This window comes from Sylvia atricapilla, chromosome Z, assembly GCF_009819655.1.
Source record: "Sylvia atricapilla isolate bSylAtr1 chromosome Z, bSylAtr1.pri, whole genome shotgun sequence".
NCBI lineage: Eukaryota > Metazoa > Chordata > Aves > Passeriformes > Sylviidae > Sylvia > Sylvia atricapilla.
Window position 1 is genome coordinate 980,725 of NC_089174.1, and position 14,717 is coordinate 995,441.

General features: G+C 61.5%; 2 protein-coding genes across 2 annotated transcripts; one reads left to right on the top strand and one right to left on the bottom strand.

Annotated features, from left to right (window-relative positions):
* Positions 1-245: 245 nt before the first annotated feature.
* On the bottom strand, positions 246-5,520 carry SRPX2 (sushi repeat containing protein X-linked 2). Its single transcript, XM_066339802.1, has 10 exons — positions 5,027-5,520; positions 3,251-3,334; positions 2,973-3,164; positions 2,687-2,863; positions 2,241-2,367; positions 2,034-2,155; positions 1,749-1,928; positions 1,487-1,620; positions 1,291-1,412; positions 246-995 (listed from the first exon to the last, which is right to left on the bottom strand). The coding sequence occupies exons 1-10, from the start codon at positions 5,094-5,096 to the stop codon at positions 815-817; spliced, it is 1,389 nt and encodes a 462-aa protein (XP_066195899.1). The 5' UTR covers positions 5,097-5,520; the 3' UTR covers positions 246-814.
* A 1,559-nt stretch (positions 5,521-7,079) lies between these two features.
* Positions 7,080-12,179, top strand: TSPAN6 (tetraspanin 6). The gene is made up of 8 exons (XM_066338638.1): positions 7,080-7,198; positions 7,296-7,484; positions 7,686-7,760; positions 8,323-8,421; positions 8,615-8,770; positions 9,457-9,540; positions 11,184-11,283; positions 11,484-12,179. Exons 1-7 carry the CDS (start codon positions 7,112-7,114, stop codon positions 11,250-11,252), a joined length of 759 nt encoding a protein of 252 aa, XP_066194735.1. The 5' UTR covers positions 7,080-7,111; the 3' UTR covers positions 11,253-11,283; positions 11,484-12,179.
* Positions 12,180-14,717: the final 2,538 nt, after the last annotated feature.

Here is a 14,717-nt window from a genome sequence, read left to right on the forward strand (position 1 = left end):
TCCCTTCTCCTTCCCCAGGCAAAATTCTTTCAAATGTCATTGTGTCTTTATTTCTTCCCATTCTTCATTCCGTGGTCTGCTCTCTCCTTGTCCTCTCCACCCTCTTCCTCATACACAGTTGCAGCACTGGATGGATGGATGGAACTGTGTGGGGTCAGCCTGGGGGGGTTGGGGATTGTGGTCTCCAGGAAACATTTGTTTCCCAGGCTTCTCAGTGACAGATGTGCTAGCACTTTTTTATACAAATTTATTTATTTCAAGTTAATATTCTACTGCCAAAGCAGTTCCCAGAAAGGAATCCCTGTGGGTGGTGGGAGAGGGAGTGGCAGGGGAGATGGCAAGCCCTTTAGGGTGGATTGCACGCTGGCTGGCTGCTATGGGCTCTGCTGAGCATGGGGCCATTTGCTTTTAATAAGGGCTTTCGGAGTGGGAGGCACTGGGTCCAGGTTGTGCACGGGGTGAGCCGTGGGGAGGCTGAAGCTGCTGTGTTAGAGGCTGTGGCACTGCTGGCCAGCCTGCCCTCCCTGCCCTGCCCCTCTCCTCTGTCTCCCCGTCTCCCCCTGCCCTGGGATTTGAGCAGGGGCACTCCAGGGTCTCCTGCCAGGGTCCTGGTTGGGCTGAACCTTCCCCCAGCTGGAAACAGCTCCTGGCTGCTGGGCAGTGGGACTCTGCTGGCACACAGTCCTTGCTCACCTCTGTGCGCCAGAGCAGCCAGAGAGGATCCCCTTCCCGGGAGCTCCCTGCTCCTCCTCTACAGTGGGCGACTAGAAAAGCAGAAAGGAAGGTGTCCGTGCCCTGGGGGCGGCGGCGGGGGTCACTCGCAGGGGTCCCCGCCCTGTGCCCGCCTCGCCGCCTCTCGCTCGCTCAGCAGGTAGGTGTCGATGAAGACAAAGAGCTCGTCGGGGCTGACCGGGGAGATGTAGCGCTCGCGGTCCGCGCCCGCCTTGTCCAGCAGCACCGCGTTGAAGTGGGAGCGCGTCAGGTGCAGGAAGCGCCTGGAGGAGCGAGAGGGGCCGATGCTCGGGGCTTGCACTGAGGGCTGAGCCTGCCCACCTCTTACAACCATGCTCAGGTCCTCCTGGAGCGGGGCCTCCCACCTTTTCCCTGGGTCTGTGAGCTCTGGGAAGCTCTGGTGACACTGCTTTCAGACTTGCAGGGCGTCCCCCCCATTGCTGCTCTGGTGCAGCAGAAAGGGGCTCTTCATGAACCCCATGCTTTGCGGTTCCTAGAGGCATTCCCATTCCCTGTCCCCTTGAATAGCCATCTGGAGGACAGCCCCAGCTCCCCTACCTGAGCTCCTCGATGATGCCAAGGGACAGCCGGTGCTCCCGGATGCGTCCCACCTCGTGTGGGGGCTGCCCCACCAGCTCCACCGTGGTGACGTGGCGCAGGTCCAGCCCGCAGGCAGCTTGCTGTGCAGGAGGGGAACAGTGAGGGGGTGCTGGATATGGAGGTGGGCACGGGGCCAGCAGGAAGGTCTCCTCACCTGCAGCATGGAGATCTGCATCTTGTAGTAGCGGTTAGAGGGGTCGGGGGCCGAGATGACAAGGAGACGGCGTTTCTCATGGAACTGATCCAGCAGGCTGGCGGCCGAGTTCACGTCTGTGTTGATCTGCATGGCTGGGGCAAGACACAAGTGTGAGGAGGTGCCATCGTGCCCTCATCACCCCTTGGACCCATCAGGCAGTGTTTTTAAAGCCCTGGGTATCAGCACGGGCTCCCAGCCCTGCCCTGCCCACAGCACTTACGTGCACACAGCGGCTGGGAGCCCGTCCACTGCTGGGTGGACTGGCAGACCCGCAGGGAGGTGCCCTGGCGCTCGTAGCCGCCGTCGCACAGGTACTCGCAGGTGGCACCGTAGTTGTTGCCGTCGGAGGTGCAGGAGATGTACCCGTTCTGAGGAGGCTTCAGGACAGGGCAGCGCCTCACTGCAGAGAGGGAAGCTGGGTGAGGGCTGGGCGGGAGGCAGCACAGCCCCAGCAGTGTGTGCGGAGGCTGGAGCTGGGGGGGCAGCCCCAGGCGAGCCCTCTCACCTTGGACGCGGATGCTGAACTTGCAGCTGGCTCGGTTGTAAGCCTGGTCGTGGGCGGTGTAGCGGATCACATGCTCTCCTTCAGGGAATTCCGAGCCGGGCTCCGGGCCCCGCAGCGTCACCCTGACCCAACAGACGGGTTTTTCCATCAGCACCCCGGGCAGGCCTCCAGCCTCGCTGGCAGCGCCTGCAGCACCTCTGCCCTCACCTCTTGATGACTCCGTCAGCAGAGTCCCTCACGCGGGGAGGGTCCCAGTAGACGGTGGCAGTCAGCTTGCCTGGCTCTGCCAGGCGCTCCCGGGACTCTGGACAGCGGATCTTGGGAGGCTCCAGATCTGCCCGGAGGGAGGAGAGGGATCTATGGAACCTCTGGATGCCTTGACCGAGCCACGAGAGCGAGGCACCAGCCCCGGTGTTGAACCACCCCAAGGACCTCAGAGCCACCCAGACCTGCTGTAAAGCACTAAGTCTCCCCGTCCTGGGCCGGTGCCTGTGCTTCAGGGCTGATGGCACTGCGAGGAGCAGCAGCCACAGGGATCCCAAGGGAAGGAGGTGCAGTAATGGCCCGGGTTGGATGTGGGTGACACCGGCAGACACCCCCAGGCATGGGTGACGAGCCCCTGCGTGCCCCAGCGGCGTGGGCTGAGAATTTACCTACACAGATTGGCTCGCTCCCGCTCCAGCGCCCATCCTCCATGCAGATGCGGCTGCGGTCGCCCTCCAGCTGGTAGCCGGGCAGGCAGGTGTAGTCACAGCGGGAATCCATCTGCACGCCCGCCGAGCACACGTAGGAGCCCCGCAGCACCGCCGGCAGCACGTGGCACCGGATTTCTGCAACGGGGAGAGCCGAGAGCGGAGGGAAGCGGCTGCCAGCCGTGTGAGCGGGCAGAGCACCCGCGGCTGGCGGGGATGCTGGCGGGGCAGGGGCAGGGACACTCACGCCGGCAGTAGGCCATCCCGGACCAGTGGCGATTGGGCAGGCACTGCACAGCGCTGGGACCCACCAGGCGGTAGCCGCGGGTGCAGCTCAGCTCGCAGCGTGTCCCCAGGCTGCTGCGGTACGAGCTGCCCCGGGGGGAATAGCAAGTGGCGTCTCCGCGGTGGATGTTGAGCGTGGCGCACCACTGGGGCACTGCGGGAGAGCAGGGAGGTGACGGAGCGATCTGCCACGCCTCGGTTCCACCGCCAGAACCCAAAGGGTGGGTTGGGCGCTGTTACCTCGACGGTAATCCAGGGCAGGCTCGGGGGGAGGTTCTTCTGCGTACACCTCGTTGGTGTGACTCTCCAGGTAGTAGCCAGAGCCTGGGGACGAACAAAGAGACGAGCAGGCTGCAGGGTCGCTCACGGCTGCAAAATGTCCCACAGCTGCCACCAGGCAATCGCAGCCCTGGGCAGCCCCTGTGCTTGGGGCTGCTGTCAGGGGTTAAACGGGGCAGACCGCGATCCCAGTCCCCAGTGGCACGGTGTGGGCTGGCACCGGCCGCAGACTAAACAGCGGCGGCAGCAGCCGGGGCTGTGGCAGGAAACGGGCGCCGGCACAGAGCGGGCTGGCACCGACCCCCAGCTCCGTGCTGCCGGGAAGTCCTTCCACCCGCTCCCAGGGCAGCGCCACTGCCACGGGGCATCCCAAGGGAAGGAAGAAAGCTGCCTTTCCTGCCCGTTCTGCGCTTTCCTGCCCATCCCCTCGCCAAGGCAAGGGATGACGAGCACGCTGTCCGGCCGGGGGCTGGGGGGAGTGCAGCCCGTGCTCCAGAGAAGGGTGAAGCTGCTGAAGGGGGGCTTGGCCGAGGTGCTGGCCCCTCGCCACCCGTGCTGCGCAGCGGGGCCCCGCGGGTGCGGTGAGCACAGCCCGCCATCCCTGCGGGCCGCGCCGCGCCTTCGCGGGCAAGGTACTCGCCGGTGGGGAGGGAGCCGTGCCGGGGGAGAGGGCTGACGTCCTTCCCCGTGGCCCCTCGGCGCCTCGGCCGGCCGCGGCATTCCCCAGCACTGAGCTCACGTTTCCGCCGCGTTTCCGCTGGCCCCCGCCGGCGCTGCCCCCTCCTCTCGGCCAGCCCACCCCACCGCGCTCCCCTCGGCCGTGGCGGGGATGCTCGGCCTGGGGAGAACCCCGGGAAGGGCCGCAGCCCCGCCGCGGCTGCCCCCCATCTCCCCTTGCCTCTGCTCTGCGTTTTGGGAAGGGGATATCCGCCGGGGCCAATCCCAGCAGAAGCCCCGCCGTCACGGGGAGGAAACTCCATTACGAATCTTTCCAAAAGGAACTTTACTATGGAGAGGCTCCCCGTCGCTTCCCGCAAGTCGCCCGCTCGTTTTCACAAATGTGTTTGTCCTGCTGCCCTTTTCACGCTGCCAGGGATCCTCGGGGAGCAGAGGGGCAGGGACGGTACCCACGGGGGCGGCAGTGGGGATGTCTCCGTGACCTGGTGAACAAAGCTGGGTCCCGGGGGGGTCTGCCAAGGCTCCCGCCGGGGCCCTGGGGACAGAGTGCACCGTGTCCCCGCAGCCAGATGTGTCATTCACTGCTAATGTTTCCTTCTACTGCACGTGCTGCCTTTTTCCTTGTCACCTGGGGTCAGCTCAGCCCCGGCCGCACCGGGCAGGAGCATCCCCAGGCGTGCTGGCAGCATGGCCAGGGGAGAGGGAGAAGCAGGGCAGGGGAAACCACCCCAAACAAGGCCTGTGACAGCATGGGGCGGTTGGGACTGTGTGCTCCGTCCAGCAAACATCTGCGGGCCGATGGCCCCGTGGGAGCAGGGAGCCAGCGGGAAACACGAACAGGCGGGGGTGTGAGGAGGAGAGGCTGGTTTTCTGCTCCTTCCTGGACGCCTGCCAGCATCCCCTCCATTCCCCCCTGTACCCACGGCTCACCCCACACCTCAGGCGCTGATGCTCTCACGGCATCGCTGTACCCAGGCATCCTCCATCCCTTCCCACCACGAGCCCTCAACGGGAGCAGAGCTGCTCGGGCTGCCATCTCCAGGCTGTGCCCGCACTCACCTTCGTGCCACGTGGATGACACCAGCCTGGCGAGGACAACCAGCAGGACGGGGGCTGCCTCCTGCGCCATCCTGGGGAGCCGGGGGGCTGCGGTGGGCAGCCCACCTGCCGTGCTGGGTCCGGGAGCAGCCGTGAGCTCTGGCGAGGATGGATGGAGAGGAGCTGGAGGCGGGGTGACGGCCCCCTCTGTCGCCTTGTCGTCGCACAGATGTCTCTGTCCCTCCTGCCTGGCCGCTCTGCTTCTGCTGAGCAAACTTACTTTCCCCCTTGGCTGCCCATCCCAAACATTCAAAAGCCGTGAGTCAGGCCCAAAATGATGAGATTGTAAAAAATAATAAATCCCAGGATAGTCCGTTTTCCAACGCGCCTCCTGCTTCTCCGGGGCTTTAAAAGGTTGTAAGAGGTTTTCTTCTGCAAGCAGAAGAGCCAGGAGCCTGTTTAGACACAGGAGAGAGCCAAACCGAGCCTGTGCCAGCCCTGATGGGCTGCGGGAACGAGGGGCCTGCAGGGACGAGCACCAAACCGCAGGAGCCGGGTCCCTTTTCCCACCTCTTTCCAGGAGGGAGGGAGAGACCCCGCTGCAGACGGAAGGCTCCGGAGCCGCTCCCGAGGCAAGCGCTTCCAGCTGGGGTCTGTTCCCGGCTGCAGTTCGGCCCCCGCCAGGCAGAGGTACCGCAGCGCCTTTGTCACAGCCCGCGGTGCCGGGACGGGGGCTGGAGCCTCCGGGGATTTGTGTCTGGAGCACGGGGCCGCTGGGCAAGGAGAGGCCAGGGGTGAGCCCGGCACGGACAGGTAGGAGCCCTCGGCGGGGTGCGTGGAGGAGAGGACGTGCTGCTGTCTCAATGGGCTAATTATGCGGCCGGTGAGTGCGCTAATTAATAACACGCTGTCCCGGGCAGGAGCGGGCAGCCGGGAGGCCCCGTGCGGGGCCGGTGCTGCCGATTGCGGGGAGCCCACGGCCCCCAGCAGCCCCCCACAGCCCGGGGCAGCCCCCCACAGCCCGGGGACACCTCCGGGAGGGCTCACCCCGCCGAGGGCAAGAGGCCCGGCGCTGCTCGGCGTGGTGCGGGTGGTCTCATGTGCCCAGCGCGGAGTGGCTGTCCCGCTGGACACCTGGACAGGGAGTGGGGCTGGCTGGCACCGCGCAGGAGGTGGCATGGGACAGGCAGGGGTGGCACCGGGGAGGCAGCGAATGATGGCATGGGACGGGCAAGCGGTGGCACGGGTCGGGTGGGTGGTGGCAGTGGGTGGCACCATGCAGGTAGGAGTTGGCATGGGGCTAGGAGGGAGTGACACTGGCAACGAGGGTGACACTGACTAGGAGGGGGAAGCAGTGGGTGGCATTGGAGAGAGGGTTACAGGAGCTACGCAGGGGGTGACACAGGACAGGGGCTGTCACAGAACAGGCGGTGGCCCCGGACAGGGGGTGTCACAGGACGGGGTGACAGTGGACAGGGGGTGTCACAGGAGGGGGTGACAGTGGACAGGGGGTGTCACAGGACGGGGTGACAGTGGACAGGGGGTGTCACAGGACAGGCGGTGGCCCCGGACAGGGGGTGACAGTGCACAGGGGGTGTCACAGGACGGGGTGACAGTGGACAGGGGATGTCAGTGGACAGGGGGTGTCACAGGACAGGGGGTCGCCCCGGACAGGGGGTGTCGCGGGACAGGGGGTGTCAGTGGACAGGGGGTGTCACAGGACAGGGGGTCGCCCCGGACAGGGGGTGTCGCAGGACAGGGGGTGACAGTGGACAGGGGTGTCACAGGACAGGTGGTGGCCCCGGACAGGGGGTGTCACAGGACGGGGTGACAGTGGACAGGGGGTGTCACAGGACAGGGGGTGTCACAGGACAGGGGGTCGCCCCGGACAGGGGGTGTCGCAGGACGGGGGTGTCCCCGGCGCCCCCTGCGGGAGGAGAGGGGAAGAGCACCGTGCCTTCCGGCGCGCTCGGCCATTTCCGTGAGCGCTCGGGGCTCTCCGGCGGGGGGCGGGCCCGGCCCGGCTGGGGGCGTGTCGGGGGCGTGTCCCCGAGGCCCCGCCCCGCCCCGGTCCCGTCGCGGCCCCACAGACGCCCCGTGTCGGCCATGGCGTCCCCTTCGCGGCGGCTGCAGACGAAGCCGGTGATCACCTGCCTCAAGAGCGTCCTGCTCACCTACACCTTCGTCTTCTGGGTGAGCGCCTCTCTCCCTTTCCCCCCGGACAAGTCGCGGCTGCGCCGCCCTGTCGCGATAGTCGCGAGCCGCCGCGGCTTTCCCCTCTCCCCACCAGGTGTCGGGCATTGTGCTGCTGGCCGTGGGCATCTGGGGTCGGGTGAGCCTGGCCGTCTACTTCTCCCTGTTGGACGAGAAAGCCACCAATGTCCCGTTCGTCCTGGTGGGCGCGGGCACCGTCGTTGTCCTCCTGGGCACCTTCGGCTGCTTCGCCACCTGCCGCGGCAGCACCTGGATGCTCAAGCTGGTGGGTGGCCTGGGACGGGGCAGGATGGAGCCCCATCCTCTCCTGACCCATCCCGAAACATCCCATCCTGCTCCTGATCCCATCCCTGCCCCATCCCATCCCGTCGTGCCCCATCCCGTCCTGCCCCATCCTCTCCTCCTGCACTATCCCCTCCTGCCCCATCCCATCTACTCCCTCCCACCCCATCCTTTCTGCCCGCAGTATGCCATGCTCCTGTCCCTCATCTTCCTCATCGTGCTGGTGGCTGCCATCGTGGGGTTCGTCTTCAGGCACGAGGTGAGTCTGGGTGGCCACTGCCACCTCCCAGTGCTGCAGAGTGAGTTTGGTGCTGCTTTTACCCCAGTGAGTGGCAGGTGTCACTGAAGGGACAGAGTTGTTGCTCTGGAGCAGTGCTTAGTTTAGCAAAAATGGGGTTAAACCAGCACAAAGAGCAGCTGGGTCCTTGTAAGGACCCAGAAGGACGGGTCTGGGTGCAGGGTCAGTCCAGCACGGCATGTTGTCCTCCCATCAGAACAGACAGAGTAGCCTTGGACTGTAATTTCTGGCTTTGGTCTATCTTCTGCAATAATTTCAGTAATTAAAGCTCCTCGGAGGGTTCCTGTGCCTGCTTGGGAGGGAGCTGGCGGGGCGCACATCCTTGTTATTACAGGCAGCATCCCTGCTGCCACAGTGCATCCAGCCTGCCCTTTAATACAGCCTCTAATTGCCTGGTGGCTGGGAAATGTCTGCTGGCCACGGCCGGAGTCATTCCTGCCATCACTGAGCGGTGACTAACGCGGGGATGGGGTCCTGCAGGGCAGGAGGGGACGGCGCTGCCGCTGACACCTCTGTCTTGCAGATCAAGACAAACTTTGAGAGCAACCTGGAGCTGGCCTTGAAGGACTACAACGTGACCGCGGATCGGCACAGCGAGGCCGTCGACACCATCCAGAGAACGGTGAGAGCCCCGGGCTGCCACAGCAGGTGGGAATGCTCCCCTGGGCCCAGGGTGTCCCCTGGAGCTCCTGCGGCATCGTCACCCCTGTCACAGGCTTTGGAATTTGGCAGGTGCTGGGTGAGATGGGCGAGGGTGGGACTAGGGGTCAGTTCCCTGGCGTGACCAGGCTCCCCAAATGTGCTTCCCACTCCAGCTGCACTGCTGTGGGGTGCAGAACTATTCTGACTGGGAGAGGACTGAATACTTCAGCCAGAGGGGCATCCCCCGCAGCTGCTGCAAGAACCAGAACGACTGCTCCGAGGCTGATCTGAAAGACCCAAACAAGGCCAAGCTGAAAGTGTTTGTGGACGTAAGTCGAGCTCAGAAAAATCTGCCTGGATTTTGGGAAGTCCTGGGGGTGGGAAGGGCAGGGATGGGTGTGTGGAGGAGGGCTGATCTGTCCCTGTAGGCCTGAAAGGAGAACTGCCCTATCGATGCAGATGTTCAGTGGCCCAGGAAATCCCCTGGAGTGGAGGTAGGGCAAGGGTAGGGGATCCTGCCTTCTGTCTGAGGTTCCCCCACAACTTCCCTTGAGATCAGGGACCAGCCCGACCCAAGCACTGGCTTTTGGGGATGTGTGTTTTGAAGAGCAGGTGAGTAAGGAAGTAGTTTCCCAGTAAAGTTTGTTTCAGCGGTGCTGACATCTCCCTTCAGTGCAAAGTCCTGACCCGGTGGTGAGGGCGTGTGACTTCATCCACAGGGATGGTGGAGTGATGCAAGGAACGTTCCTCTGATGAGTCACCTCGCTCAGGTTGGGAGCAGCCCGAGGGCAGTGCTCCCCTTGATAAGGCATCTGGGCTGGGAGACTGGCTGGGGCAGCCCTGAGAGGGAAATGGCTTTGCTGGGGCCTGGCAGGAGAGGGGCAGCCAGGACCCCCCTGCTGCCAGCACAGGAGCATCTTCCCCTGGAGCTGCCGCTGCTTTGGGCAGGAGCTGGGCTGTGCTCCTGGGAGTGGAAAGCACTGGATCCACCTGCTTAACTTTGCCTCCTCTGCAGGGTTGTTTTTTCCTGGTAACGTCAACAATGGAGTCCAAAATGAGTGTCGTGGCTGGAATCTCCTTTGGCATTGCTTGTTTCCAGGTAAATCTCCCTTGTCTGACTCAGGAGGAGTGCAGAGTGAAGCTAGCACGTCTCCAGAGGTGTTTAATTTCAGTGCAAAGTCTGGTGTGTACAAAAGGCACAGTTGGTTTCAGTCAGGGAGGAGCAGCTACTCCGTGGATTCCCCTTGGATTTAATCTGACTGCTGTGCTTACACCCAGGGCTGAAGCCCCAGCTCTATATCCTTGAGCCAAGGTTTATTTGGAAAGAGCTCCTCTCCAAAACAACAGGCTTCAAAACAAAACAAACGGAGGTGTACAAACTCGGTGCCAGCCGTTGGCAGGGATCAAATTCGCTCCCTTCCTTTCCCCACCCGCCCGCCGCCGTTCGCAGGAAGGTGTTTGGCACCGCTGCTGCGGGGTGCCTGTGTGGCACCACTTGTGCTGGTGGCTGAGCACCCACCCCACGGGCCGCCCTACCCTGCCCTGGTGTCCTCTCGCTCCCTCTCCTTCTGTTTATTGCGCAGGGCACTTCCTGCAGGAGCTGCAGCAGCGTGCTGGCCAGCCCCGGCTCCGGCGGCTTTATCCCGGCAGGAAACGGGAGGCCCCTGCCCCCGGCTGACGCCACGCTGGGGTTTCCCGAGGTGCCGAGGGCTTTCCGACGCTCTGCAGGATGTGCAGCTGCCCCTCCTTCAGCGGGGCTCTGGCAGCTGGCTGGGCTCTTGGTGCTGAGCAGCCAGGCTGGCTTTGGAGGGGCTCAAATCCTGCCTGCCCTTGATGCAGCAGCCCTTGGCGGCCGTGGGGCGAGGTCAAGGCTGGGGCTGCCAAGGGCTGGGGGGCAGCAACCTGCCAGGATACTCAGCTGTGATGAGCTTGTGCCCCTGCTTTCTGTAATGGATGGACTGCACTGGGGCAGAGGTGGGAGCTGGCAGCCCCTGGCTGCAGCTCGTGGTGCTGAGTGCTTTGGGTGAGCCAGAGAGCCAGAGCTGCCCTGCTGTGCCTGCTGCTCACCCCACTCCTCCCCAGCGGGGAGGTGAGCTGCGCACACACTCCCAGATGCAGCGTTATCTCAGCTGATGGCAGGCTTGGGAATTGTTGCCGGTTCCTAGTTTTCATTGCCTCTTCAGCAAGCTTGGTTGGGTCATGCACCGGTCAGGGACCCGTGCCAGTGTGCCTCTAACTTTGGAGGTCATGTGGACCTTGTGGAGGTCATGTGTGATCTGACCCTGAAGTCTGCACATCTGCTGGGAGCCTGTGTTGTGATAACAGCATGTTCCTGATGTGAGAACAGCAGCCTTGCTTCCCTACTGTCCATGAAGCAGGGAGAGGTGCTGCCATTCTCTGGTGTCTGTGTAATTGGCTGTGACACTCCTGATACCTGTGTAATCTCTGCAATTACCATAAAACAGTAGCTGCTTTGTGAAGCAATGTGTAATGGGATGGCACCTGGAGCATCTCTTGTGAGGAGCTTGTTTAGTCTGTGCCTGCCAGGATCCTGTGCTTCAGCCACTTTCAGTGATTCTGAAGCAGGGTGCAGCAGCCCTTGTTGTGGTTTTTAAACCCCGCTGTCCATCCTTGGATTTCATAAAACCTTGTGCCAGTCAGGTTTTCTCCTGAAAACACCTCTTCCCTGGTTTTGGCTACCTCTGAGGTGTGGTGTTTGTTTTTTCTCTTTTTTTTTTTCAGTTGATTGGGATCATTCTCTCCTGCTGCCTGTCCCGGTACATCACAAACAACCAGTATGAGATGGTGTAGCTGGCCCCCAGCACTCTGTGCCTGTGGCTGGGTATGTCTGTAAGCTTGGTGGGCTGCCTCTGCCCCCCTGGCTGCTGTGGTCACCCATGGGGTGGGGGTACCCTGTGTGTGGGGGTTTTAGGATTAGAGGGCACCTGCAAGACCGTGTCAGCTGTGTCATTTTACCCTGTGTGATTTTACCCTGTGTATAAATCCATCCTGTCCTCTCACACTCTGCTGTGTGCATTGCAGGGAATGGCTGGGGAGGATGCCTCCACCTCCAGTTTTCCTCTGGATGCTGCCTTGTGAAATCTTGCTTTCAACTGACTGATCTTCTTCTCAACTAGCTCATAGAAAAGAGTGCAGCAGCTGTCCTGGTGCACTCAGGGGATTGTCCTGACCCTACTCTGCTGTGCCAACCACCTGGGATAATTGGTGTGGCTGTGGTGGCTGCAGCCCCCAGCTCTTGTCCTGAGTGCCACACTGTGCTGGTGGCCTCCCGGGTGTCCCAGTGCTCATCTTCAGTGCCTCCACTGGGAAAGAGATGCTTCCCCTTCCCTCTGGCTGCCCTTTTACGTCCTAACTTCTCCACTTCTCACTTCTCTACACCCAGGTTTTCTCGAAGCAGGGCTCTTAAAGCACAGTCCTGCCTGCCTGAAGCCTTGGCTCAGCAAGGTTGTTGCCAAACTGTTTCATCTCTCCCCTGGGTTTTATATACGTTTTTATAGCTGTACTTCTTTGAGTACAGGTTGTAGTGGTTCTCTGTATGCTGTAGTGAGGTTTTGGTGATATAGCTCTTGGTGCCTTTACCTTGGTAGGTGTCCTTGCACCGATTCAGCTGTGACTTGATTGTCAGTATTATATGCTGCTTCAATTCATTTTATGTATTGAGTAGAATTCTTTTTGTCCTGAGAGACAATAAATATTAAGATATTTCAGTCTATGAAACCTCCTTGGCTTTTCTTTTCATGTCCTGGAAATTCCTCTGCTTGAAGAGCAGCAAGTTCCCCCCGGGGCTGATCTGCTCACTCTGGGCCAGCCAGGAACCTCTGGTCATTGCAGTTTGCATTCCTCCAACGTGCACTGGTGCACTTCTGCTTGCAAATAACCTCTGTAATTGAATTTTCTTCATAACAGCGGTTGTGTAACAGTGCTGGAGCAGAGGGCCTGGAGCACCCCAGCCCAGCAGCTGGGTGGGTAAATTCAGCCCAGCGTGAACATGTGCATCTTTGGCCTGCTGGCCACTGGCTTGGAGCAAAGGGCAGGGCAGTGCCAGGCCCCAGCTGCTCCTCAGGGCGAGAAATGTAAGCTTTTGAGTTTGTTTGTTACTGCTCATTTTTGGGCTTTTTTTGTCCGCCCTCACAAAAGCCTGGTGCTGCAGTGAAGCAGTGAAGCACCCCTCTGCCAAGCTTGGGGGATCTTTGGGTCTCAGGCACCAAATTCAAAATGAGCTGTGTCTGGCTGGATGCCTGTACTGTTCCTAGGAAGCAGGCAGGTGTAAACAGACCAGAGAGGCAGTGGTGGCCCTTTGTCATTGTCACCCCTCTGGCAAAAGCTGCCTGGGTGCTGTGTGAGCTGCCCCAGCCCAGCAATGACCTGGTGTGAGCCAGCCTTGCTGCTGACGGAGGAACCTGGAGGGAAACGCCCCAAATCCTGCTGTTGCATTGAACCCAGGTGAGTAAATCAGAGTGTTGTCAGCTGCTGGCTGGCTGAAAGCCTCCTGGCTTGGGATGGCAAGGCAGAATGCGTCAGAGCACGGAAGCCAGGCTGGAGATTGGCTAAAGGCAGTGGACGGATGGATGGAGACAGGGCAGGGACACGTGAGAACCAGGAATGGATTTGGATAAACCCATCGTCATCTTAAAGCCTGCACAGAGGGAAAGACCCTGCCCTTGTCTGTGCCCCTGCCTCTGCAGGCAGATTCCTTCCTGGGGCATCTGGTGGAGGTGATGCTGGGTGGATGGGGATGGTTCTGGCAGAGGGTGGCACAGGGAACCTGGAGGTTTCCAAGCAGCTGCAGGAAAACCAGCAGGGGTTGTGCCAACCTGGGGAATGTGGAGGCTTGTGCAGCCTGCTCATGCCCACAGGCAGCAAAAGCACCGCAGCCATCAGAAGGTGTGGATCTTACCTGTTTGAATAGCACTTATGCAGGCAACTCACTTTAATTTGGAGAGATGTTATGGAAGTACAGGCATGTGCTGGGGGAAATGCCAGGCAGACTTGGGACACCAATGTCCTGGCAAAGGCATTAGGTGTACCTTGGTCATCTGTCTGGACACTCTGAGCAGGGACAGAAGCATTGCTGGTTGGCCCCAGCTCTGGTTTCTTGCAGAGCTGTGGCTGGGTGGGTTTCAAGCATCCCCACGCTGTGTTTGCATGCCCCTCTCAGTGGGATAAATGTCTCAAGGGATTTGCCAGAAATACTTGGTGTCCCCAAGGCTGGTTGGTGTCCCTTGGGATGCCGTGTGGGGAGCTCTGCTGCACTGTGTTCCCAGTGTTGTAACCACTTTGTCCGTACAGCCATGAACAGGGAGGAGGGGAACTGCCCTTTAAACATGCTCACATCCCCGTGGGAGCTGCGGGGATGTGGAAGGGGTCTGGCAGCCCTGGGAATGCCATACCTGGCACCTGTCTCTGTTCCCGGCCATGGCAGTGTGCTCTCTTGGTGACATTTAGAGGGTTTGCCTGGTGACACCTGCAGGATGCCACAGCTCCTCGGCAGCAGCTGTCTCCCTGGGATGAAATCTGGGACCTGGCTTTGGCATGAGCCCCAAGCTCACGGGCAGAAAAAAATCTTCCCTGGGGTGCACAGGGATTTTGGTGTAAGCCTTCAGCCCTGCGGCAGGCAGTGTCCTCTCAGGGCAGCTGCAGTGTGGAGGACATACTTCTTCCCTCCTGCAGCTCAGGTTTCGCCCATTTGTTGGTGGCAGGGCTGGGGACAGCTGGTGGCACTCGGGGTCCTCCACAGGAGTGGACTCCCTCTGACTTTGTGGTTCCTCAGGGAGCTCCCTGTGCCACTTGTCCCTGTGCCTGTGCTGCACACAACTCCAGAGGGGACTGGTGGCACCCCTGAGCTGTCACTAACAGCTACTGAGCACGTCAGGGCTGGGGGAGAGGCTCAGGACGTGCTGAACAGCCACCAGCACCATCAGGGAGCAAATTAGGGACCTCTGCACGTTCCCAGCGAGGCGAGCTCTGGCAGTGCCCGCACCTGAGTTATGGATGCTCCTGACGAGGCAGCCACGCAATTAGATCACTTCGCAGACCCATTAAGCATCAGGCTGGGACTAAACGACTTTCCATTCTCATTGCAATCGCTCATACAAGACGTTTATTGCTCGCCTCTCGCTGCTCGGCTCTCTGGGGCGCGGGGGCGGGGGTGGCACCCCGGGAGGAGCCGCGGCCGGCAGCTACCTGTGCGGGCTGCCCGCACACCTGGCCCCGCTGCCGGCCGCGCCAAAGCGCACCTGGAGGGTGGCAGGGCAG